The 27,031-nt window shown below is 37.5% G+C and overlaps 1 protein-coding gene across 1 annotated transcript in view; it reads right to left on the bottom strand.

The window, feature by feature from the left end:
* Window positions 1-3,981: 3,981 nt before the first annotated feature.
* The window catches only part of dnm3b (dynamin 3b), a 36,970-nt gene continuing 13,920 nt past the window's right edge, over window positions 3,982-27,031 (bottom strand). Inside the window, exons 7-21 of the mRNA XM_038268690.1 lie at window positions 26,798-26,958; window positions 26,255-26,397; window positions 25,930-26,065; window positions 23,137-23,204; window positions 22,882-23,020; window positions 22,648-22,734; window positions 20,941-21,011; window positions 20,701-20,755; window positions 18,365-18,478; window positions 14,681-14,790; window positions 12,720-12,834; window positions 11,649-11,813; window positions 9,891-10,126; window positions 9,603-9,776; window positions 3,982-4,402 (exon numbers count right to left, since the gene is read on the bottom strand). Of these exons, the coding sequence (XP_038124618.1) occupies window positions 4,360-4,402; window positions 9,603-9,776; window positions 9,891-10,126; window positions 11,649-11,813; window positions 12,720-12,834; window positions 14,681-14,790; window positions 18,365-18,478; window positions 20,701-20,755; window positions 20,941-21,011; window positions 22,648-22,734; window positions 22,882-23,020; window positions 23,137-23,204; window positions 25,930-26,065; window positions 26,255-26,397; window positions 26,798-26,958 (1,817 nt within the window). The 3' untranslated portion in view covers window positions 3,982-4,359. The remainder of the gene's footprint in view (window positions 4,403-9,602; window positions 9,777-9,890; window positions 10,127-11,648; window positions 11,814-12,719; window positions 12,835-14,680; window positions 14,791-18,364; window positions 18,479-20,700; window positions 20,756-20,940; window positions 21,012-22,647; window positions 22,735-22,881; window positions 23,021-23,136; window positions 23,205-25,929; window positions 26,066-26,254; window positions 26,398-26,797; window positions 26,959-27,031) is intronic.

Raw genomic sequence — 27,031 nt, 5'->3', positions numbered from 1 at the left:
AAAATGCTTTAAAGATCTGAGAGGGAAGTAAATTGTTGCTTTAAGTATTATAGCCTTTTCAACAACTTGCTCCAGATGCTGACATCTGAAGACAGTCAGGGTCTCCTGTAATGGTTTTGTTTACAGTGGATCTGAGGAAGCATCAGAAAAAAGACACCGCTGTTGTTTCACAGCCTGATAAAGAGTTTGCTTAGGGTTGTTTATGATGTTTTTAATTTTATAAAGTATTCTACTGTGAAAAATTAACTCTAGATGTTCCAAAGCAGTTCCTAAGAGCCCAACTAAGAGCAATATTTAAAAAAATGCAATCCAGAAATAAACTTTGAAAAACTTCTTAATAAAAAAAAGTCTTTGACCGTATCTCTGCTGTTTTCTCAGATTTTACTGAGATTTTAAGATTTTACTTTTTTATTATTATTATTTTCATATACTATGACTTTGATGTTTTTACTTTATTTTTTGAATATATTTTCAAGGATTTTATATTTTTTAAGTGAATTTTTGTTATTCATCTTTTCCAGATTGGGTCTTACAAAGTTCAATCTTTTTAAATTTTGTTTTACAGATCATAATCTTTACATTTAAGCCAAATACAGATGCTTGTTCTTGACCAATAAAACTGCTGGTTCATGCAGACCAATAAAAAGGTATCTTTGCTGTCCTCACCAGAGGAAAGCACAAGCGCAGAAGTAAAGATAATGTGATCTGTAAAAGTTTAAAAAGACTACAACTTGTTAAAACTCAAAAGGCTAAGAAAAACAGCAAATCTTTTTCTCAAAACCATTTTTCAGAGAGAAGTTTTTTAAAGTTTTACTTCTAGATTGCATTTCTTTTAAAACTTTCGTTTCACAAAACATGTTTTTCTTTGTGTGCAACAGTAACGGAACAAAATACACTCTATAAGTGCCCAGATCAAAAGCTGTTTTCTAAGTAAACAACAATGTATATACATGCCTACATCAATTTCAGATCTTCTCTCACAGCGGAAATAATGTTTGATATGTTCTGGTTTCTCTTGAAATCTAAAATAAATAAATAATTTTCAAAAATGAGTACTTCAATACTTTAACTAGTGTAGATTTTTAATCAGGTAACTTTTACTTGTAGTAAAATAAATTGTAAAAATAAAAATGTAAAGAAAAATGAAAATTTTAAAAAGAATTCTCACATAACTAAATCTGAGGGAAAAAAAAGAAAAGTTATATTTAAAAACTTTGGTTTATTATGTTTCAAAGTTTCATTTCCGGATTTCATTTTTGTTCCTTCAAAATGTGTTCTTAGCTTGCAGCAGCAATGGAGAAAAAAAAAATCTTTCCATAACAAATTAGGTTTTATTTTTAGGATCTTAATGATGTTAATTATTGGGACTAAAATCAAAGAAAACCAAACACATCAAGCACAGTCAGAGGAGTTGGAAACACATCCTTCTGCTTATAAGAAGAGATAAATAACCATGTGTAACATAAAATACATATTTCCATTAACTATACTGCAATGTTGAATCAACTAACAGGAGAACTTAACTGCCTCAGATATAAATTAAGGGTTTTAGATTTCTATTTTTAATAAAATGTGAAAAAACACAGATTGCTTCCCATTTATTATACGCATTTCAACCTGGAGAGACTCACACAGAGAAAAGTTGCAATCAGGATATGTTAAATTTATTTTTGTAACATTCATTCTTTAAAATATTTCCATTTAAGGAAAACCAGCCGATTGTGAGGACTTGTTGATTCTCTGCAATCCCTGGACTGAGCATGCATGTAAGTGGAGTGACAGTGGAGAGGAAAACTCCCTTTTAACAGGAAGAAACCTTCAGCAGAACCAGGCTCAGTGTGAGCGGCCATCTGCTGAGGCCGACTGGGGTTCAAGGAGAAGGAAGCAGATGAAACCATAATTAAAATAGGTTCTTTAGTTTGGATAAATAACCTAGAAAAGGATTGGAGAGGTCTTCCGCCGAGGTCCCGGTCACTGGTGGTGGAATAAGCCAGAGGATGAGTGGGAATGAGAATGAGGAAGGAGATGGGATGGAGGTGGGTGAAAGCTGGCTTGCGTGCAGGAGAGAGAAGCTAGGCCAGGAGCTAAATTAAGGGGTTCTTGCAAGATGATTGGCTTCGGAGAAAGTGTGGCCTCCAGTTGATTGGCTTAGCTGAACGAGGGACATCGCAGGTGGTTCAGGTGAAGCTGATGGGAGTCTTCCAGATTGAATTTACACTTAAGATTAATTTGTGTTTTTGTCACATGAAAGATCTCAATTAAGTATGACGGATGTCGTAATTCTTCCCCAAACCCAAATTCTAATATACCAATAATCACTCTGTTGACAATAAATGACATTATGAGGAAGAAGTTTATTGAGGAGCAATACAGACACAGAATATAACAACTGGAGCATTTCCAAATTTAACATCATGTCTTCTGCTAAACAGTTTTAGCCAATTCCACATCAGCCAGAATCTTTAGCTTATATCTTTTCCTCTTCCTTTTTTTTTTTTTTTTTTTACTTCACAATTCTCCTTCTATTTAACTTTGGCAATAAAGAATTGTAATCCATGCCAGTAAGGCAGTCTAAATAAGAGAGAGGAGAGAATATAGTGAATACAGACATAGAGAACGATTAAAGCGATAGGATTCTTGATGAGGTCTTTAGAGTCCACTGGTACACTATATCCTTATCATTACCTATATACATCAGAATACAGTTTAGGCTTACATACACAATAACAAAGTGACAGAGAAGCACTTGAACACTGACAATACAACCGTAAGCTCTGATGCAAATACTGACGGACTGGCTTCAGGGATCTCATGGACCAACAAGTTGGCTAAAAGAGGAAAATAAGTTGGTGATGGGTATAAACACATGGGTCAGACCTGAGAAAAAGGCTAAATGGAAACATGTCATATGGTTGTGCGTATCTGTGTCTTCGTTTTGGTCCTGTAAGGGAACCCAATAATATCTGGCATAGATTCTAGCCCTCCTAAAATCCTCTCCTAAAATCCTTAATGCACTCTAAAAACACCTGGGTTGATTCTTTAACACAAAAGTTGTGGTTTTCCTGTATAATTCACTCTTATGCAGACTTAACTTTACAAATTAGTTATTTCTGACTCATTTTAGAGTTGAATTGATGCTGGGACAGACCTAAAAACTAACCCTGCTGTGTTAAAATCAACTCTGGGCTTGATTGGTCTGTTTCTAGCCTGGGTAAGGGGTAACAAAAAAAACTAAATAACATAACCCAGCAGTTTTTAGAGCGTGGATGCATGAATACATGGATGGTCTTGTGTTAAAAACCTGTTTTGCCTTTGTATTATTTTCATTCGTAGGTTTGAAACAAGTCAAAACTTCAAAGTCAGCATCTGAATGGGAGCTTGAGGCCGTTTGGGTCACAAACGGACCATGGATACAGCACAGGTGGACACCTATGACGAGGTTAAATGTGTTATCGAGCCTGTTTTCCATATAGAGAATACTGAAGGTGCTCCTCAGCCTTGCTATGTGTGTATGGCTGCTACTACGACACATGAACAACTCACAAAAAAGTCAAACACTGAATTTCCCCTGCTGCGGGGTTTATGATTCATCATTAACAGCTTTGACAGTGAAAACAAACAGAACTGAAATGCCAACAAACGTGCAAAGACAGCACATGCACACGTGTCCTCACGCAACCCCCACACACGCACACAGCACGCAGTTGCACATGTACAATGTATTATTCGCACAGAAATACGCTTATACACAATTATACTAAGATACAACTTCTGTTCCTAAGAGAACATCAAGCTGATAATTAACACTCAGTGGGAATGAGGGAGGGGGTTAATTCTACAATAAATTAATACAATACTAAATCAAACTCAGCCTACATATAGGCAAATTAATCCCTTCCCCATAAACACACACACAAAACACAAGCACACACACTCAACACTCACACACACACACTCCCATGCAATAAAAGCAGCTTTTGGGGCATGCTGCATTTTGGAATGAGTAGGGCAGTATGACTGCTGAGAGTATTCTTATTTTTTTTTTATGTAGAAGCAGAAACTGGGGGTGCTGGCTGAATCATAGGGTCGAGTCAGGGGTAAAGGGTCGCAGGGTAGTGGACCTGCTAAGCAAACCTGGATCACAGGCGAGCAACAAGCGCACATATATACACACCACAAGACAAGTACCATACTGTACATAAATATATGGACGTCTTCACCTGGCAGGAAACTGAGGTTCAAAGGGGTCAAAGACTTCGGCGCCTTCGCTAAGGAGAGACGAGGACAGCAGAGCCATGGCTAAGAGGGGAGGGGGTATGAGGGGAGGACAGTGGGGCTGGAGGCCTCCCATTGAGGTGATTATGGGGGAGCTTGTCTTGTAGGAGACGGAGGTGGTCGGCGGCTGGTGGGGGGTGATGATGTGCCGAGCAGCAGGAAGAGGTGAGGGTTGAAAAGAAGGGAAAACAAAAGAAAACAGATTATTCGTCAGTGTGAAAACAAATAGAAAATATCTCTCTGATAATACAAAGTTGATGATACTGCATCTAAAACACAAATAGAGTGATTTTAGGCATCTTCAAGAAATTAGATTGAAACATATGCTAGGATAGAAAGTTTGAAGAAAAAAACTTTTATCCAGTTTTGTTTCTCTGTTTAAAAAAGAAACAAGAAGGAGCCTCATTTTTCATGCGTTTTGATGAGCTATGTCCATCAGTTTACACTAACATAAGTTTAGCCTGTTGCCTAGTTAGCTCACACTACAGCCAGAAATATCCAACATTTTATACATTAGCCTGAATTAATCAGAATTTCATTGGTCCTCCATGAAATCTGTTTTAGACATTACTAGCTGAGAAGTGACGGCCTAGTGGTTAGGGCATAAAGCTTGGAATACTGAGGTTCTGAGTTCGAACCCCTCTCCCACAGAATGCCACCCTGACTCTCTGAGCAAGACCCTGAACCTCACACTGTTTCCCGGGCGTCCAATGATGGCAGCCCACTGCTCCCCAAGGAGATGGGTTAAATGCAGAGGTAATTTTCTCCAATGTGAGATCAGTAAAGTTCAATTATTAAATTATATAGCTTGGAAAGAAAAACAGTTCCCGTGTTCTCCAGCTGCTTTAAAACAATGCAAAGGGAGTTAATGAAGATATCTTAACTGGATCTCCAACAATTGCTCTCATTGCTTTTGTAGCTTTGTAAATATTTCCACTGGTATTATGATTGTTATTTCTTTTTTTGGTGTTAAGCTAACAGTCTTTGAGGTTGAAAGACCCCTTTGCCATCACCCTAAACTTTACCTCCGTACACATTTTATGCATTAGATTTTGAAAAATCTATATCATTTCCAAAGATGAATACAAGGTGAGTACATTTCTGTTAACTAAAACACAAATGTAAATGTCATGCATGTCAATTATTTTGGACGCTTAACAACAAAACTTTCAAATCAGCTTCAATGCTCACACCTGTGTCCACCTCTATTTAGAAGCCGTCCTGACAAAGTTTTTCCACCAGGTTGTGTAAAGCTCCAGCTGCTATATTTATATATTTTTCTTCTATTTCTTTTTCTGGTCTCCAAGTTACAGCCATTTTTCTGTGCCCTGGATTTCCCTGTCACGCTTAAACTTGCCTCATCCCTGGACAGCTACCCTTTAACCTGTTTGCCTCGATCTCAGAGCCTTGACCATTTCTTAGTTTTTTACCTGACTTCTGCCTCTACATGTTTGACCTCTGTCTGACTTGGATTATGGACTTTTCTCTGCTAATCTGTCAGACACCTCTGCAGCGATTAAAGCCTGCTCTCTTCCCAGCCGACTTACTGCCTGCTGGGACATTGTCTCCCTTACTGGTTCCTCTGAAGAGTTAAGGACGAAACCAACACAATCAAGTCCCCAGTCCAAAGTGTGATAAGGTTAATTGCTTTCCTATTAAGTGTTTTTTTTTACAAAATAAAAAACAAACTCTTTAACAGCCACCGACACGTTTTCTTTTTAAAGGTTACTGCTTGTTTTTGCAAAGGTTTCATAACTGCCATCAGTTGTTTTTTTTTTTTTTTGTTGTTGTTGCTAAAAATACATCTCCAAAATAATATTTGTGATTGGAAGGCCTTTAAGGGCCCACGGTGATTTGGTGATTTAAACAAAGTTAAACATTTATTTTTTCCAGAATATTTTCCTGGTGATTAAGGTTAAAGGTTCTTCTTTTCAACCAGCTCTACAATAGGCACTATTCTCTTCTAACTAGGCCTGATGTCTGGAGCTTGATCACCCCTCACTGCTCAATAGTTGATATTTTGAAAATCCGGTTCTTTTTCAGATCAGTGAACGCACCATAATTATGTAGCAGCGTAAGGTACAGATAATTCTTGTGATGTTTGTCATCTTTAGGGTCAAGTTGTCTGAAGAAAAAAGTTTGGGCGAGCAGAGAGATGAATTAAAACAGGAACAAGTATCTATGACGTGTCCAGATGTGGCTCAGAGATCGAGATTTACAACTGATAAAAGGGAAGCATCCGAAAGCAAAGTGGCATATTTTGAGGGCATGTTTTTTTTTCTCTCTGAATGTTTAAACTGTCGCTTATAAAAGATATTAAATTTGGAAATGATAGCAGCTCTTTGGTGAGCTCACAGTTTAAATAAGGTTGTACTTATCCTAACAAGCTCCAAACACTGCTCTAATCAAATTATATATTTTAGTAAAGATTTTAAAAGGTAACATCCCAAAGAGTTTATTTTATTATCAAATTAAACCCCACTATTTAACATTAGATTTTTACACATACACCATGTCATTGTTTTATTTATTTATTTTTTAAAATATAAATAAGAAATGACTGCTAACAGAGAGGTTATAACAGAAAAACTGATTCAATCTTTAAATATCTCTTCATGATCTTTAAGGAGAAATGGAAAAATCTGAGTAAAATGTTTAATAAAAAATCAACGTAAATCTGGACCAGTCCATATTTGATCCAGGACTCAATGTGCTCTACAACGCACTTTGGTTTGCATCTAAAGATCCATGAATTGTACATGTTGGTGACCTTAAAACTACCAGAGCAAATTTAGGAAAGAAATATTTCTAAACCTGGCTTCACCTCTTTAATACTCATCATAATCCAATTCCAATTTTATTCATAAAGCACTTTAGTACATATACAAAAATCAGACAATGGCAAAAAATATTAAAAACCTGTAACTTAAGAAAATTAGAATAATATACATCATAAAGCTAGTGTGTTTGCCAAGGAAGGTCACAATATAGACCTCTGTGTTACTCTCAGAATCTCTTAAACCGACCCTAGTCATTTAAATACTGTAAGTCTGAAAGAATGACATCAAAATCCTAGAAAACGTGTGAATGCAAAGTTGCCTTGTTACTATAGAAACCACTCGGTACTCCAGCTGGCCTCCGCAGCAAAGAGCGTAGGTGGAAAATGAGAGAAACTGCCGAGATTTCAATGAGCAGCCTGTAGAAGAATCAATTATAATTCTGCAAAGTTGCTTCCATCGCCTTATTAAACTAAACAAAAAGCTAAGCGCTTGTATTTGGAGAAGTACCGGAGTAATAGGTGTGTTTCCCCTCCATAAGTCACTCTCACTAATGCATTACTACTGTCTCTGTAAACAGCACTGTAGATAGACACATCTTGTAGATGTGAAATTGCATTCAATACATTACATTTGTGCCTACTACATGGATTAATGGAACAAATAACATTAATGAACCTGTCAGTGCTTTGGTGGGTCAACATTATGATTAGTGAGGTACATAAATATCCTGAAGGAATAAGATTGGTATTTTTCTTAAATAAAGAGACAAATTTCATGCTAATAGGTCTAGTATTAAATATACAAATACTGACAGAGACTGATTTAACCAAACATATTAAAAGCTACAAGGGATTAAAGCTTAATGCCATTGTGACTCTTAGGACATGTTAAAGACAGCTTTGAATGGGAACAAATGCAGAAACATTTTAAAAGGCCTAAATGATTTCATACCAAACAAGCGTTGAAGTCAGATAGGTTCTATTATAATTAAGTATTTCCTATCTAACCTGCAGTAGATTAATAAATCACTTAGTTCATCCAGCTTGAAGATAATGAGGAAAAATCTCCATATTTTTAAGCTGAATGGTGATATAGAGTATATTTTTCTCACTATGTTTCTCTTTTTATAAAGCAATTAATAAAAGGCACATCTGAATCAAAGCTTTGTCCCTAAATGTCACACAGGCAAACAACTGTAGATAAATATATGAAATGGCAACAAAAAAAATATGCCGCTGGCATAGATAAAACTAGAATGGCAATGTAACGTACCCCCATCCCAAAATAAACCATATAGTTTCATATCGCTTTTAAAAATATGCCAATATTTTAAAAATCGTGAAGTATTGCTAAGCCCTAGTTGGTTGGTGTATTTGAATGTGATTTAATGTAGAATATAGTTGTCACAGTCTTGGTTTTGTTATGTTTATTTAGAGTATTCAGCTTTACTTTGCTTCTTGTTTTAGTGTTTAATTATTATTTTGTCGTTTTCTTGTTAGTTCCTGTCTTGAAGGTTTTCCATTTGTTGTCCTCTGCTGCCCTCTTGTGTCCTCTTTCCCTAGCATTGTTTTCTGCTCTGTCCTCACCTGTTTTCAATCCTCTCGTTAGCCCTCTCTTTGTCTCTGTCCCCTTTAAAAGCTCTCCTTCTTCAGTTCCTGTTTGCTGGATCCTCGTCTAACATCTGTCTGCTTACCTTGTCTCTCCCTGGCTCCTAGAGTTTGGTTTTTCCCTGATGTCTCCTTGGTTCTGATTTGCTTGTTATTTTTGTTGGATTTTTTGATTCCTGGATCAGTTCCTGTGAACCTCATTAAACCCACCTAAATTCACCTCTGCCTACTTGCCTCTGCATTTGGGTCCTCAATCAAACACCAAACCCTGACAATATTGGCTCTAACATTTTATTTCGTGGCAAAGTTTACTAATCTAAACCACTTTAGATGTCTGGTTAAAAACCAAGAGTTTAATCTAGTCTCCTGTAGATAAATTGTTGCTTATTGGTCCATTTTAGACAAGACTTTACTTCATAAAAACTCTTTAAAACTTTGTTTTTAAAGTAATGGGATGAAAAAACTGTAACATATTTAACCAATGTCTAAAGCAGGTTGTTAGCTAGTTTGCTGTAGCCTGTAAGTCTTTAAGGTGAAAATAATAACAATATTGATCTCACATTGGAGAAATTTATCTCTGCATTTATCCCATCCCCTTGGGGATCAGTGGGCTGCCATTGTGCGGCGCCCGGGGAGCAAGCGGGGGTTAAAGGTCTTGCTCAGGAACCCAGGTTTGCTGGGTTCAGCAGGCTGTGGGGACCAAACCGGGTACTTGCAACCTTCTCAAAGGACAAGCGCACAGCTCTAAACGCTAGGCCAACACCCCCCCGTAATTTAAATAGGATTAGTGACATCTTTCTTAATTATAATGAATCTTTAAAACAAACTTTTTGCACAACAATGATTTTGTCAGCAAGAAATTCATTATTAAGTTTTACCTGCTCCAATTTATTAATTCTTTAGAAATAGTATTTTGAATCAAGATGAGGACTGCATTTACCTGGGAATGCTGGGGGGGGCCCTATTAGGCCGGCTGGGTGCCTGAGGGCTATCAGCACTATTATTGAAGGGTCCCAAAGGTCCCGGCCTGTTTGGCGGTGGTGGGGCCCCTCTGGGAGCCGGCCGCTGGCCTGAAGACATCCTCCTAGGTGCTGTGGGGCTGGGTGGAGGAGACCTTGACAGCAAAAGGGTTGTGATTAAAAGAAAAACTCATAATTTTGTATATATGAAAGCCTCTGGATCATATCAGGCCAGTATTGTTTTCATGTCTATATCACATCCATCTCACCTGCGACCACCGGCAGCTCCTCCCACCCAGGAGCTGTCAACAGGCGGAGGCATAGGGGTTGTGATAGTTGATGTAGAGATGTCTCCTATAATGGCCAAGGCCTCTTTTAAGGCCTGGTGGGTCCTCAGCACCTCATCCCTTCGCTGGGCCTGCTCCTGGGACTCATCCATCAGGGCGTTCTGGTCACCTGCAGAGTACAGGCACGCCAGCAGCTCCGCATTGATGAAGTCCTTCACCTGTGACAAGACAAAACACAGAAGAAAAAAAGAATTAGAGCGGTGACAGCAAGAGTAAGTAACTGCCGGTAGGATGTGTTTAACTTCACCAGGTGATGATGAATGCACTGGTGAAAGCAAGCAGGTTGACAGCTGACAAGATGTTCAGAGAGATTGAAAAAGACAGCCATATTAAGGCCAAAGTTGTTTTCTTGACCTTTATTGAAGAAAATGGATGGATAGGGACCGTCCTGCGTGGAGTCAATAAAGCTCTCTTAATATCGTTTAATTCTATCTCTTTGAGCTCCACTTTGCAGATGTGGTTTAATATGTTGCTGTTGTTCTCTTTTCTGTGTAGTGATGACTGTGGTGAATCATTTTCTGTGCTGGTTTAATCTCCCTGGTCATTCCAACTGATTCAGAGAAGAAAATTATATCGATGCATCACTTAGGAAGAGTTGTTCCATAGTTATATGTAGGGCTGCGGGTTATACAGAAATTGTATTTGATATGCAACTATTTCATCCTCTATCTAGGCTCTAAAACGCTTTTTCTGCGACAGTTAGTTTAGACGTATGGAGAAGAATGGTGTTAGCGAGCAAATTTTAATGTTGTATTAGAAACATTCTTTGAAAATTACAAATGTATATTTTTGTCACAGAGTTGAAAATGATGTATGGACGATATTGATTTAAAATGTATCCTGAACGCTCTAAAGTCTCATATTATGGCTCTGCTCACGTTTATTAGTGTTTTTCTTTAAATACATAATAGCATGACTCATACAGGATCCAGACTGCTGATCACTGGATGTTATATATCTATTTTAGCTGATTGTGGCTGCTCTCGTATGTTAATGGTTTTTAAACTATTTTTAGCATTCATGTATAGTCTTCTTTGAACTAATACAAAGATGGGCCTTCTTAGAAAGAGGAATTTCTAGAAAACGTAATTTCCTGATATTTCTGTACTGTTATGAAGCTGTATTAATCATCTAATATTGGACATTTAGGTGTCTATTTAGAGCACAGGCTTCCCAACAGCCTATGACTCAAAAAATAAGAACACACTAGATGAGAAAGCCCATAAAATAAAATAAAAATATATATATTTTTTAATGAATATAAAGCCAAATAATTAAATTTATCTTGAAATTATTTTAATTTTTTAATGACATATAATAATATCATTTATCATTAAAGGTATTTTTTTTATTATTTAAGGGTGCATTCTCCAATTTAATGGTATCTGGAATATTGGAATCATATATTAAATAACTGAATAAATAAGGGTAACATTATATATTTCCTGGTACATTTATTTTTTTTCATTGGAAATTACCATTTATGTATTTCAGAATATATTTTGGCCCTATATACCTCAGTGATCACATCACACTGGTGTGTTATTATCAACTGGGGGGCTTTAACTCCCTTTTTGAAAACATCAGAGGTGTAGATCCAGAGGAATAAAACAATGACTTTCCACAAAACATCTACTTTTTCCATCTCTGCATTTCTGGAAAATTGTGTTTATCTCTTACATTGTTGATCATCAGATGCATGATGGTCTTTGGGATGAGGTCCCTGATGCACTTGTTCACAATAGCCATGTAAGAATCCACCAGATTGCGGATGGTTTCAACTTTACGCTCCAGCTGAGGGTCCATGGAGAAGTTATCTGTGGCTGTGGTGGTCTCACTCTCAACCTGCAGAGGGAGGAAAAGTTCATGTCCTTATGTTAGAATGACATCACTAAGGAGTTAAGATTTTATTAAAAGAAAAAGCAATTTCAAGTATTGACATTTTTACCACTCCTTTATATGAGCACATTTAGAACAAGCCTTTTTCCACTTTGTGATAAAACAATGATGATGAACAAAAACAATGATAATCTAATATTCAATGCAGTGCAGTAAAACAACATTGATCACAGAATCAATTGCTGCAATACTGGAATATAGTTAATCTAAAATGCCAAAGAAATAAAGCAGAAAGTTATTAGTTATGGAAATAAATCAGCAACGTTTATGCTGTTAATGTTTGGATATAAAACACCCACATTCCCTTTATGTGCTTTAATTGTAGTGATGTTTCAATCACTCTGTATTAACCTGTAGAGACTAAATACTGTATATTTTTTGCTATCATTCAAACAACAGTCCCCTTATTTTCCATATTCATAGATTTTAATCTCCTTTATAGCCAAAAATGAAGCTTTTTCAGTACAATAGGAGGAGTCAGCATCTGTTAGGACTGTTTTTTCTTCTGCAGAGAAGAACTTTTTTTGTCAATTAAATCAAACATCAAAGTTCATCAACATTCAGTATGTCTGTCTAAAGTAATGAGAAATAAAAGTGAATTTCATTCTTGCTTGTGCCAAAGCACATCACAACCGCCAACTTTGATGCTTGTTATTGGGATTTTTGTCCTTTATCTGATTCCTGTTGATCTGAGAATTTATTTTCTCCAAAGCTAATTTTAAATATCTATGTTTGTCATTGGTTGTGTGAAAAATCTAAGCCTGAGCTCAGTGACGATGTTGAAACCAAATACAGCAGCTGCTCTGACATTGAGATTTTCTCACTGAGCTGCGCTTAAGTGGATTCACTAACTGTGATGGTCTTCTCAGGGTAGACCCCGGCACGTAGGAGAGACGACTTCCAGCTGTCCACATCATCCTGGGAGTCACAGGCCAACTCCAGAGTGCGATTGTCCTTGTAGACATTCCTAAACAAAATAACATGCTTTTAGCGGGGATCTTATTCTGTCTTAGTGTAAAGCCTTCAGATGATGTAATAGAACCTAATATATGAAATGTTTAAGACATTCCAAGCTAATATGTTCATAAGGAAAGTGAGTAAAGTCTTTCACACAACATGCTGTAGCAATTAGTGAAAGTAAAGCATCAAATGAAACCTTTCTACACAGATTCTGCTTCTTATTAAGAATTCATAGTTGTTTAAAATCTATTTGCGTGTTTTGTTCATATAATCATTTTCAGTCCAAAATCTCTTTAGTAATCTATAATAATCCAATAAATAAGGGTATTAAATAAACTAAAACTAGTGATGAATTTGCCCAGTGTTTAATCCTTGTTTTTTTTTCTTGTTTTTTTAAATAAATGATTGAACTTAAGTTACAAATAAAACTGAGCTCCAACTAGCTGTTGTTGATCTGCAGACTAGGCTTATAGCAGCCACACTCTAAAGTAAAATCCCTGCCTGCATTTATGTTTACAATTTGCACATCTGTATTGTAACCTCTACAAGTGGTATTGTCGATCTATTATATGATTGGTTCTGATCATATTCTGGAGCTCAGACATCCCAAGCTGTTCCACCGGAGCTTCTTAGAAAACAGCTAAAACATCACTCCACAAATTTTAAGATTTCAAATCAGAACTCTTTAAGACTTCCACACCAGAACCTTGATAAGAAGCATATCAAGGTGCTTTGAAGAGAGCTTAAACTCCTTGTTTCTCAGGGACAGCCCAGAAACCCGACTGATCTAGAGAAGATCTATGTGGAGGAATGGGCCAAAATCCCTTCTCCAGGGTGTGCAAACCTTGTGAAAAACTACTGGAAACTTTTGACCTCTGTAATTGCAAACAAAGACTACTGTACCAAATATTAACAATGATCTTCCAATACTTATTTGCAGCTGTATCATACAAATTTAATAGTTTAAAACAAAATCAGATATTGTAACTTTTTGTCTCTTGCAGTTACATGTAACCTGACTCCGCCAGATGGATTTGCTCCGCATATCCATCTGGAAACCTTCCGTTGAAGTAATTTTGGGAAGGGGCGAAAATACTGGTTAGCTGATTGGCCTATGTTGGTGATAGACGGGCAAAATAAACCAATCAGATCAATGACGCATATGATGTACTACCAGAGCGACGACGAAAACACAAGCCAGGCTACTCTTGCCGAAACCAGTCGGGAGAAGAGCAAAAACATATTTTCCTCTGAGAAAAGCCTCCAGAGCAGTGTTTTGCTCTTCTTTCAGTGAAGAAATACTCGATAGCCACGCTAACGCTAGTTTCATCGGCTGAAGCCGCCATGTTCTTTAGACTGAACTGTCGCGCTTCTCGTTGCGTCACACCTCAACCCGCCTCAAAGCCAACGCTGATTGGACGTTCGTTTGGTGAACGGCTCCAAATTTTCTTTAACGGAGAGTCTCCAGACTGATCTGCGAGTGAAACCTTGAAAGCTCACGAGATCAGGATGGTCTCGCGAGGCTAGTGGACATGCACCTAAGAGGACAATATCAGACCCCTCCATGATTTGTAGTGCAGCGAAAATTTCAGCAGACCCCACACAACCTGGACATGATCTTTTTAGACTTTTTAGATTCAGTTTGATGATACAGTGCGCTATTGTCATAAAAAGCCAACCAACTCAGAGGCGGTTTATTGTGCTGTCTGTCAGTCACCTAACAGTCGGAGTGCCCAGGATGATACCATGCAGAGTCAATAAATCCCTACCTGAAACATATTTCCCCTCATAAACTAGTTTAACTGATTATCATGCAAAGATTAATTTACAAGCTAGAACCACTTGCAGCAGACCTGGACTCTGTGTTGAAGATGGAGAATATATGCTTGCTTGACATGAAACTTTTCTCCACATCGCGGACCTTCAGGTTGTCCAGGGGTAGCATGTACTTCTTCTCCTTCTCCTGGGGGAGAGGAAGGAGGACAACGATGAGTTAAGAAAATCTTAAGAAGTTATTTTGGTATGTTCAGCATCAGGCCAGGCAAGCAACTGCAATGTGTGATGCTAGGTGAATGCAAGGGAGAGAGATTGGAGCACGCAGGAAAGAGTGAGGGGTGATGTAAAGGGAGGAGGAATGGGGGAGATATGAGAGTGGGAGGTAAGGCAGGAGCAGAGAAAAGGGAGAATGAGAACACATGTGGAAGTCATTACAGTTTGGGTCAGGATGCAGTCGTTCTTCATGGTGCGCTTTAATGCAGAGTAGCGCTAGTAGCTAAAACCCAAGGAAAGTCTGGTTGGGGGTTAAGATGTGGGGTGGGGGGGACTGCTGATAGGTAAAAGCTACGGCTGTTGAGAAAAACCTAAGCTCAAACTCAGCTAGACCCTACCGAGGCCCAGGCTCAAGTAGATAAAGATTAGAGATCCTTACCCTTCAGTTTACACTTTATCCCAGCCTACACTTCTTAACTCTGCCTGTCTGTTTTCTTTTATCTCAATATTTTCTCTATATTTTTTTCTCTCCATTCCAAAGGGGCCCACTTCCTGCCCAATTTTTTTCTTTTTTTGTTCAGGGAGGGAGAGAGAGCGAGAGAGATTAAATGACAGCCTGCCGTTAAAACTCAACATCTGGTAGTGCTTAGCAGCACACAGAGAAGCGGGGAAAGGAGGGAGAAGTTAAAGAGACGGCGGAGCGATAGAGGAGGTTAGAGGCTGAGGAGAAGAACAAGAAAAAGAGACTGTGAGGCCGATTCAGATAAAGATCCACAAAAGAAAGCCTGGCGGTCTGGAAAGCTGAGGTTTACAGTCACAGGTAAGATTCAGAGGTTATGGAAGAAGAACTGTACATAAACTTCAGGGTTGGATTCCCCAAGGGGTCACCACGGTCCTTATATGGTCAGCCGGGACCCCTCCCTCTTCCTCTCCCTTTCTTGCAACCCCTCCCTCCTGAGCGTCTCTCTTCCCTCTTTTTTTTTGTAATATCCCCTCCCTGAACGCACAGCCAGTGTGTCCCAGTCGTCTGAGCGAATGTGCCACGTCAAGGCTGGATACTCTTCATGACCTGAAACGGACCAGTCCAGGACGCCCCGACCTAAACAATTAAACAGGCCGGGAAAGGCTTCCAGAAAACCAGAAGCAGCAGACATGGATGAGGCCTACCGCTACGTTTCGATAAGGGTTTTGGGGATCCTTTGCTGCAGGAGCGGAGAGAAGGGGGTGGCAGGGAGGGTGCCGACGGCAGAGTTGTCCTTCGAGCATCTGGAATGGCAGCACACAAGGCCTGGCTCTCCACCCCGGCTCCGTCCACCCAGTGTTCAGACTACCTGTTCATTATCATACTGGTGTACAGTAGTCTGCACATTGGTTAGACTGGGCACGGACCATCTTCTGTCAGTCTGTCTTACTGTGTGTCACACTGTTTTTCAATATATGCTTTTTTTTTCATCTGTGTCTGAGGTTTCAACCTGATTCCTTCTAATCTTTGTCCAAAGAGCACTCTAACATTCACTTGCTTCCTGCTTGCTAGCACTTTGCAGAATAAACTTGTACCACCAGTTTTCTCACCACTAACTTGAAATATTGCTATGTGCATACCTTGGTTTCAAATCAATGCTCGGAGCATAAAAAAGAAAGCAAATTCACATAAATCATTGAAATCAAATGAGTGAGCATACAGTCACTCTAAAGATGTGGTTGTCTGGAAGGGAGGGGGAGAGTAGTGAAACCGGCAGCAAAGCAGTGAGCCTGGGCCAATATAGCAAAGGACCAATCAATCAAGTTGGGTTTTAAGGTATGGTGAGACACCCTCACAAAACGTATTTCTATGGGTGGCCTAAGCCTTAGAGGACACTTGCGTATGCTGAGTTGTAACAGATCTAATAAAAGCAAAAACTGCACAGACTAAATTAAAACACACATAAAGGAGTAGTTTTAGCTAAAGACCAGCACTGTTCCTGCAAAAGATTAAACAGTTTCAAAGCAGTGCCTCTTCTCCATGAAGTTTTGGAGGGAGGTGAAGTAAGAGGTATTGATTTCTTTACAGAAAGTCTTCTCCTCACTAAAATGCTAGCCAATGATGTTTAGGTTGAAAACGCTCCAACCAAGAAGTTCCAAAGGAACTGCCAACTTCATTAATATAGGGAGGAGGGAGGTAACATCGGCATACGTGCATGTGTAGGCAACCATAGAAAGTTCAAGAGGGTGTAAAACAGAAATACACAAGGCGAAGAGCACAGAGTCTGTAATTACCAACATTACCGCACTAACGTCTCGGATGGCAATCCGTGCGGCCCCCATGTGCCGTGCCGTCTGAGGGCTGAGTGGGCTGTCATGTATTTTGGGTGACTGCGAGAGTGAGCATTTGGTCGGGATTGGGACTGCTCCAATTTTAGTGAAGACGAATTGAATGGCTAAACTCCCAGTGGAAGGAGGTGTGGAGCAAAGAAACAAAAACGAAGAGGGAAACTCCAGAAAATGAGAGAAAGTGCATAAAGAGCACAACGCGATAACATTAACATTATGAAGCAGTCACAACAAACCGAAATCGGTTTTATTCAGAAACTCCTTACAGCGTAACTTTCTTGGGAATTCATGGTAGCCTTTTAGCATCTCCTGAGCAACAATGCAGCATCAAAACCATCTGACCGAAAAAGCTGCCGTGTGTCTGCCTATCTACACTTGCTGTACAGAATGTCCTCCAACCTGTACAGCAGGCACAGACAGGCAGAGAGACGTCAGCCTGCCACAAAGAGCCCAGCACGTCTGACCAAATGCTGCATCCTGTTGATGCACGCTGTCAATGATGGAGTCCTTTAATTGCCAAACCTGTCATCTTTGAGCAGTGTAAAACATTTTCAAAATTAGCCTGCTTTAAACTATGAAATATTTCAATCATCCCATATGGAGACTTTAAATATGTTGTTTTTGTTTATTATTATTTGTTGTATCCTTAACTTTGAAAGGGAAATTATGCAGTAGATGGATTTTCTTTAGGTACTTCATGTGTCCAAATCCGGTGCTTTTTCTTTTGCAAGGCTTTACTTTAACATCAGGTAGTCACATTAGATGCAAATACATTACATGTTCCATTCTATATATGTGCTTCACATAGGAAGTTCTTTGGTGGCCCACCTCCTCCTACTTATGGCTATGTCCTGTGTAAATAATCTTCCTCTTCCCTGTCCAACACAAACACAACGACTGTCATAAAACAGCAGTTTTTGAGATCAGAGCCATTTTTTAAAGACCCTAGACATCTTCTATGGTCTTTGCTCCATTAGCTTCCACCTACAGTACTTAACCTACTCCTCAAGGTTCATGCTGATGAAAATCCAGTTATCTCCAGCAAATACCAGAAATGTTTTAACATTTTAACAGAGCTTCACTTCATAAATTGTCAACTATCTCATAAGCACGTTGTAGTTGGTTTAATACCAATACTAGGCTTAAACTTTCATAAAGACAAGTTAATTTACTAGGGGTGAATTAACCTGATGATTATTATAGCCTTAGTGAACTAACAGAGGCTGCTTCAAACTTACCTCATCATCCTTGAACCAGGAGAGACTCTCAGCAGTCAGCACAAACCAGTACTCCTTGGCTCCTCCTTTAATGATGCTGATGTTGTTGATGGTCAGCCACCCTTTACGGATAACCTAAGATGGAACGTAAAGCCAAAATACTTCATTAGGAAACATGGGATATTGTCATCTGATCAAATGGAGGACTTTTAATGTGTGTGAAGGTTAAATTGATTGTAATTACATGTGTCTGTGCTGCCTCACGCTGCGCTCAATGAAAGATGCATCTCTGCAACATGTTTAGTGCTTCAAACCTACGATAAAGCGTGTGTGTGCCTTTCAAAACAAACTGTCCGATGAGTCCAGTGCCAAGGGATTACTGGGTTAGATTACTGGCAGACCTGCACTGCCTAAGACTGACTAAGCAGGTTACCCACATCTTTATTAAATCTCTTTCTCATGGCTGCTAATAATAAAGTTGAACAATAGAGATGAAAGGAAAAATTAAAAGACAAAATAATTAAATTAAAATATTTCCATGCATGAATGGGTGGGTTAAAGACACCATGCAGCACCTTTTTTTTTTTTTTGTACAAGTTAAAGAAAGAGTTTCTGCCCCACTGCAGTTAGTGAGCATCCCTAACATGGCAGGTAGGGAAACAAAAGCAGTGCTGAACAGCACCACACACTGGGAAGGAGCAGGACTGCAGGCAAAGATGACATTGCAAACCATGACCCACAATGAGTGATACTCACCAACAGAAACCCTTGAGAGGGTAGCTGAGATTCTCACTAAGGGATGGGGATGAAATGCAAGGTGGCACCTTTATGACACAGGGAGGGTTCAAACAAAGGGAAATGTCTCAACAACAACACCAGGTATGATGGTGGCAAAAAAAAGTGATGCTTAACAAAAATAAATTTAAAAAGCAAACAATGTTCACTAGAGATGCACCGATTACAGAAAATATTTAGATTTGTTGTTAAGCTCTGATTTCTCAAATCTGATTGTCAACAATTATCATTAAGATCTACATAAATTAATTTTAAGAAAATACCTTTTTTAATGGTGGATTATTTGAAATTACTTAACAATGAAATGTAAAATTTAAATAAAAAAACATTTCTTCAAAGTAAGATTTCTTTCTCTGCATCATAAGTAATGTAAATAGAGTTAAATCTTCCAGGTTTTGCTTCAAATTTATCTACACTGGAAAAAATCTAAATCTAGAAAAGTTATTTTTTCTTAAAATAAGTGAATTTTTTCTTAGATTGAGGAGGTAAAAGAGACATTTTGCCAATAGACCAAGACAATTTACACTAAAAATAAGAATACACAATTGCATTGTCTTATTTTAAGTGCATGTTATCTAATTATCTTATTTTAAGAGTAAAACTACTCATTCCATTGGCAAACTATCTCATTTACCTACTCTAATTAAGGGTAAATACACTTAATTTAATAAGTTTTTACTTATTTCTAGATCATTTTTCCAGTGTATGATGATAAACTGACTTAAAAAAGTGAGCTCTTGGTTGCTCCTTTAAAAAAACAAATAATCCTTTAATAACTAACTAACCATTTCTGCACATGTCTAAAAATAACCACTATGACAGCTTTTCGTTTAGAAAGATCTTTTCAAAATTGAATAGCAACAGTTATTAACGTTATATTGGAGCTTTCTTTGCACTTTCATGTTAGATCCTTTTGTTTATCATAACTGTACAAACTTTTTTCTTTGACGGATCACTTATTATTTACATCAGGATCAGAGGCAGTATCACTCGATGCTGTAAAGCACAGAAAATATTATTAATAAGTTACAATCTTAATATCTTGTATGAGCAATCAGCAAGGTTACATTACTTGTAAAGTACACAGGCCCCATCTGTACTTGTCAGACTGAACAGTATTGCAAAATTTCCTAATCCAGGTTGACTAATTGAAAGATCAAATTATCAAATTTGCAAAGATCAAATTTGCAAAAAGGAAAAACTAACTAATCAACTTAGCTTTCTATTAACTAAGTGTCTTTCCCAGTTGGAACAAAGCTTAAAAATCAGAAACTCATTTCTCGATGCATCTCTACTTTTCAAAACTGGTGACTAATTAAAACATTAATGCATGCAGAAAAAATGATAAATATAAATCATATTTCACTGTTGAAACTATATTTGTGAAATGAATACAATCATAAATTTAAAGCTTTGCAAATGAAGCAGAGTTTTTCTTGCTGTATTTCAGCTTAGTATATTCTGTGCAGCAGGCATATCCGAGATGTGTGGATGTGCACAGCAGCTTTGACCTGGTGCACCACCGTTTGTATTGTGACACGACAGACGTAGAACATGCTCACCTGATTTCCTGCTGAACTCTGGCTCTTATTAGTTTGACTGCTCCTCTGCTGAGCGCTGCAGCGTGGAAACAGCGACAGATACAGAACAAGGAGGTGAAAAGGGTGATAGGAAAATCAGAACAATAAAGAGAAAGGAGGGGGAAAAGGTAGATAGAAAATCTTTTAACAAATGACATTTTAGTTATTCTGTAAACCAGATAGTTAACATGTGAAATAAAAGTAAATATGTTGAAGATTTACCTAGCGAAGCCAATGAAATCCTCATGATTTGTGTTTATGTAAGAAAGCTGCAGATCAATCAGCAGCAGAACCTGAAAGACACAAAAAAACATCTATAATGAGACCTTAATGGACACAGATTTAACGTTTATTTGCTGGTTTACGCTAAGCACTAGCTGCCAGTCTTGGTGTCCGAGCAACTTGAACTGACAGTCTAAAGCAAAGACTAGGACTGAGCTCCTCTCACCTCAACCTGTTGCTGCTAACTAGTGTTTATTTCCACACTGTTGCAACAGAAACAAGGGACCTTATCTCAAAAGATTGTAAATATAGTTTGCTAAATATATATATTTTTTAAAGCAAGTGCAAAAGGATGAAATTAAAGGGTATGTTGAGGTTTCATCTTGAAAGATTGCATGAACAATGGATAACAGGTGCAAAACCGTTTATTTTATTAAAGAAAGATAAGGTTCTAAGCCATGGATGAGAGGATTATAATCATTATTATTATAAAAAAAAACATATACATATCTATATTTAATATTTAAAAAGTTAGTATGTATCTCAAAGTGGTATGAAGAAAAGTAAAATAATAAAGAGATGAAGTAAATCAAAGATAAAATAAAAGATTATATATCAATCATGAAAGCTGGGAAAGCACGCACTAGATGCACTATCCAGTTTGCAAGTGCTTTTATTCATTCGGACATTTTTAAGGATAAGGCTTAGATTTGGTTGTTTGCCATCTGTAAGAATAGTTAAGGTCCTTTTAAAATAAATTTGTAATTTTACTATTAGCCCCCCGCTGTGACTGCCTCCTGGGCACCTGAGCAATCAACCTTAGTATCTAACTATAAAATATAGTAAAGACATTTGCTTAAAAATAATCTTCTTTATTCAGATGCTAGTTCTGAATAAAGAAGATTACAACAGTGTGTTTATACAAAAATTAGCATTTTATACGGTTATAAAATGCATGATTTCATATAAACAAATATACACACTTGTGGAAGGCCTATATTAACTATAATGTGCTATAGATTATATTATTTTTCTGAAATTAATCCATACATTTAATATGTTTTGCAGCAGTACACTTCAAAAATTGAAATATAAACCAATCACCTTTTCTTATAATAAGTGAATTCTATCTTGAATTGAGAAGGAAAGTGAGACACTTTGCCAATGGAACAAGACAGTTTACATTTAAAATAAGAAAAAACAATTGCATCATCTTATTTCAAGTGCATTTTTTCTAATTATCTTATTTTAAGAATAAAAATTTTAATTCCATTGGCAAATCATTGTATTAACCTGCTCAAATTAACAGTAAATACACTTAATTTAAGAAACTTTTTCCGATGTTTGGAGTGTTTTTGCAGTGTAGGACAGTTTGTTGAATGTTTTCCTAAATACCATAATATTTACTGGGCATCATATTATGAATCTGTGGTACTTTACTGTGAGACGTTCATTCTGCAGATGCAAAACACAACAGGCTAAAACTGTTTCCTGTGCTTAGCTAAGGTAACCTACAGCATATCTGATCAACTATTAACCTGCAGCTTTAAGTGAGCCATTTACAGTATCTAAGAGTTAACAGGATCAAAGTAGATGTGTTTTTATTTCATCACTGTCATGTTACAGGAATCAGTGACTCTAGCTGCTTTTTATTTATAATCTGCACTATTAATGTGTTAAATATTGCATGAAAACAGGCGTTTTTACCTGCTCCTTGGCACGACTCTCTCTGTCTCGAATGTGAGAGGTGACGATCCTCTCAGTTTCCTCTCGCAGCCTTGGGAAGCATTCCAACTGGAAATAAAACACAGCATATAGAGCATCCAAAGAAGACAAACAGAAAAAAAAAACTTTTTAGTTCCCCCAAACTTTTTCATTCCGCTGTATAATGATTTTAACCCACTAAATTACCAACAATAAACTCTATGTAGCAGGGGCTACCTTGTTGGAGCACTGACGGACAGTATTGATCAGCTCCTGGATGACCATGTCCACACATTTGATGCATGGCTCCTTCAGCTTCACAACCTGCTTCTTCACTATAGCCTCAAATGCCATATCAGGGGTAAAAAGCCCAGTTCTGAATGAAAAAAAGACATGATTTCATGGTTTCTTTGTTGCATATTAGCAGAATTTAATATATTTTACTAAGAAATGTGGCCAGCAAGCTGATGGAGGCTCATGAGAAATCCTTACCGGATACCATGGATGTTCTTGATGGCATAACTGATCTCACGCCGCATCTCCTTCTCATCACACTCCATCTGAAGTAGAGAACAGAAAGCAGGAGATCCAGACGATGCAGCAAAAAGAAATGACTTCTAGCTTCACAAAAAGTACTTTTGCTATGAAAGTCTCCTGGCCTGTATGTTTTTGTAGCTTTTTTTTTGTAGAGAATTATTTAAAAAAATAAAAGCATTTTTTTTCCACATTGCAGTTTTGTATAAATCAGGAAGTCATTAAATATAAATTATATTTTTTACAAAAGAAAACACCTAGCCCCAGGAAGCTGGTCTGCTGCAGCTAATGGCCCTAGCCTCTCCATTGTTTTAGGAAACTGCAAAAATATAAATGAAATAAATATTAAGTGGCTCAAAATACATTTATTGTAGAATCCTGTTTAGTATCCAAGTAAGATGAGTAAAAGATCTCAAAATTCTTAAAACTTTTATGGCAGATTGTTCAAATCCTATTGTTATTTTAAATCCCGTGTTCAGTGACATTTGCAACATGTAAAAGCACTAAAAGGCGAGCACTTTTAGTGCCTTTGTCTGCTGGATTTAAGGTTCCAGCAGACAAAGGCACCATTCCACTCTAAGTCACAGGTGTCAAAGTGCAGTCCTAAAGAACCAAGGTTTTGTATCTTTTGGATGCGTTTATGTTACAACTAGACTTCATCAAACCAATAGGAACTATTGAGGTAAAGTTTGTTAGCGGTCAGCATGATAAGTGCTGTTCAGAAAGTCCTGGAAGCATCAGATCAACTTTAAAAGGTGAACCATGGGTTGTTGTTTATTTTTCATGAGGGCAAAGGGGGGAAAAAAAGGGGCAATATTTAACAAAGCCAAACTGCCTCTTCAGACTTAGGAGCTGCAGCTTGCAGATCTAGAGGATGGAAACTATGATTCGATCTAATATGGTTAAAGAAGTGTGACACCTTCATTTCCAAATTATTGGTAAGGTAAGAAATTAAATTGGTTCAAGCAAACTGTCAACCACAGTTTTCTGTGCCAGCACATATAATAAGAAAAATTATATAATATTATATCTACAGAACAGGGACCATAAGAGGGGCCAGGACCAATTCTACAGAAGGACTGGCCCTTGTTGCCCCCATCTAGAACCACCCATGGCTGATAGTGAAAAAGGAGGCAGCAAAAGGAGAAGGATATTTCCTAACAATAATTCCCTTAACATAGCTTCATAAAGTTCCTTTCTGATACTTAAGAGTGACTGATTTCCACAATCCACACTGGAAAAAAATCGAAATCTAGATAAGTTGTTTTTTCTTAAAATAAGTGTATTTTTTCTTGGATTTAGTAGGTAAAAGAGAGATTTTGCCAATGGAACAAGACAATTTACACTTAAAATAAGAAAAAACAATTGCATTGTCTTATTTCAGGTGCATTTTATCTAATTTTCTTATTTTAAAAGCAAAAATACTCATTCCATTGGCAAACTATCTCATCTACCTACTCAAATTAAGCATAAATACACTTAATTTAAGACATTTCTACTTATTTTTAGATCCTTTTTCCAGTGCATTGCGTGACAGTACATGTAAGCACAGTCAGCCTCATTGAGTTAAACAATATACAATATTTTTTTTAGAGAAAAAAGTGTCTTTACCCTTGATTTGAGTAGGTAAATGAGATAGTTTGCCAATTGAATGAGTATTTTTACTCTTACAATTAGATAATTAGATAATATGCACTTAAAATAAGACAATGCAATTATATATATTTTTTTATTTTAAGTGTAAATTGTCTTGTTCCACTGGCAAAATTCCCTTTTTTACCTCCTCAATTCAAGAACAAATGCACTTATTTTAACAAAAAATTACTTATTTCTATTTTTTCAAGTGAATGTACACATCTTTACATTTTGGTTTTTTATAATGGAGAGCTTCATCTGTTTTCTATATAACTTCTGCTTTTTGTGGTTCTTTTTGGGAAGGTTGTAGTCCCATTTTGACTAACATCATCCATGTTCATTTCATCAGATAATGACGTCCAGAAGAATAAAGGCCTTCCGCATTAAGCACAGCAGCCTGGAGCTCCTTTTCCACTTACGATAGCGATCTTACTGTGGACTGAAGGGTTAAGAAATGACAACTAAGAGCTAAAACTCAATAAATTCAGGTTGAGGGTAAGACTGCATGCTGAGGAGGTGTTTCATCCATTTGATTCAAGTACGTTGGACCAGAAAACCGGCACTAGAGGACTTGAGCTAACACTCTTGCTCTCCTGCAACCCCAGGTTTGTGAATGATTTAGGTCTTGGAACTGAGATGAATTAAGGAGAGGGTTTAGTGTCTGCTGAACCTTTCTGTGCTAATTTGTTTCATTTTCCTGCTAGAATACTTGTTGAAAACTCCTTCTAGTCATGCAGGAGCTCAGAGCTGCACTTCTCCTGCATTCCTCTAACAGCTTAGAAAATTCTTTCCCTTCCTTTGTCACTCTGCTCTATGTGCGTGGGGGGAAATTAGATATGTGTGATCAGACTTTATTTGTTCACAACAGTTCCTGTTGTTTGAAGCTGTTTATCTGTTCCTCCGGAGAAGCATAAACCAAGTTTTCTTTACGTCTTATAGTGAATGTAAAGACTGCCATTTGGTCAACAATACAATTATTTTTAAGTGGTATTTCTAACCCATTGCCTAAATGTCCTCCTAGTAGGGTTTTATATTTACACGTTCAAAAATAATGCAGCAATTAGGGATACATTTAGAGTATTTTAAGACATTCATTTTTAACTCTGAGTTGTTCACCTTGACCAGTTCAAAAGGGAAGCGCTCATGAAAGACGCGATTGATTTTTGCTCCACCAGACAGCTCAACTGTGTCCACCTGATCCCCCGAACCTTCAATCCTCTTCTCAAAGTCCACAGAGAATTGTTGCACCATTCTGAAATTCAATAAATATGCATTAAAAACACAGATATCAGCTGAATAAAGCAAACTCTGGTTTCTGGAAACACGAAATAAGCAGATAAAGAATGGCAAGGAAAAGAGAAGGAGGGAAATTCCTTTCACATAGTGTTTGTGTCAACAGCGTCTCGTGTTGCTTCTGCTGTGGGAAAAATGCTTTACTAACTGCAGCAGCTGTTTGGTTTTGCGAGATGGGTCATCAGGACGGTATCCCCGGTATTCTTCTGCCTCCTTGTCTAGAGCCAACAGCTGGGCCTGAAGCTTGCTGCGGAAAGCTGGCAGCGTGTCCCGAATGTGGTTAGTCAGTTGCTAAGGAGAAACAAAAACCGAGAGGGCACAAGTTTAACACAAACTCAAAAGTAAAATGAACGTTATATCATAATTGTGTGTTTTTATATATATATATATATATATATATATATATATATATATATATATATATATATATATATATATATATATATATATATATATATATATATATATATATATATATATATATATTTAAATGGCTTTTTGTGTTTAATTCATTGTAATCTGGGATGCTGTGAAATTCTGATTTATTTGCAGCTGAACCAGACAGACATTCTCAGCCTTGTAAAACCTCCATCAGCACCAAGTGATAAAAGCACAAAAGAACCAGAAAAAAAAAATAGGTCACTCTCTTATTAATTATGTAAAGTGCAGACAGAGTGTAAATCCAGCGTACCTGGTTGAGCACTTGCTGCAGATGAGGGGTGCCCATTTTTTCGGCCATGTGCCTGTATGACGGGTGGGACAGGAAGAACTTCCTCTCAGCTTCTAGAGCAGCCTTGATGTCTTTCTTGCCTTCGATGTCCTTCTGACTGCGGTTCACCACACCGATGTACCCTGGGCGACAAATAACAGAGGAGGATGGAAACTGAGGGAAATAATCTGATATAATAAGTAAAAGTTTTTTTAA

The sequence above is a fragment of the Cyprinodon tularosa genome, unplaced genomic scaffold (genome assembly GCF_016077235.1).
Source record: "Cyprinodon tularosa strain WSP-4 unplaced genomic scaffold, ASM1607723v1 ctg709, whole genome shotgun sequence".
Lineage (NCBI taxonomy): Eukaryota > Metazoa > Chordata > Actinopteri > Cyprinodontiformes > Cyprinodontidae > Cyprinodon > Cyprinodon tularosa.
Note: the sequence above shows the minus strand (reverse complement) of the source record. Positions and strands in the feature narration are given on the sequence as shown.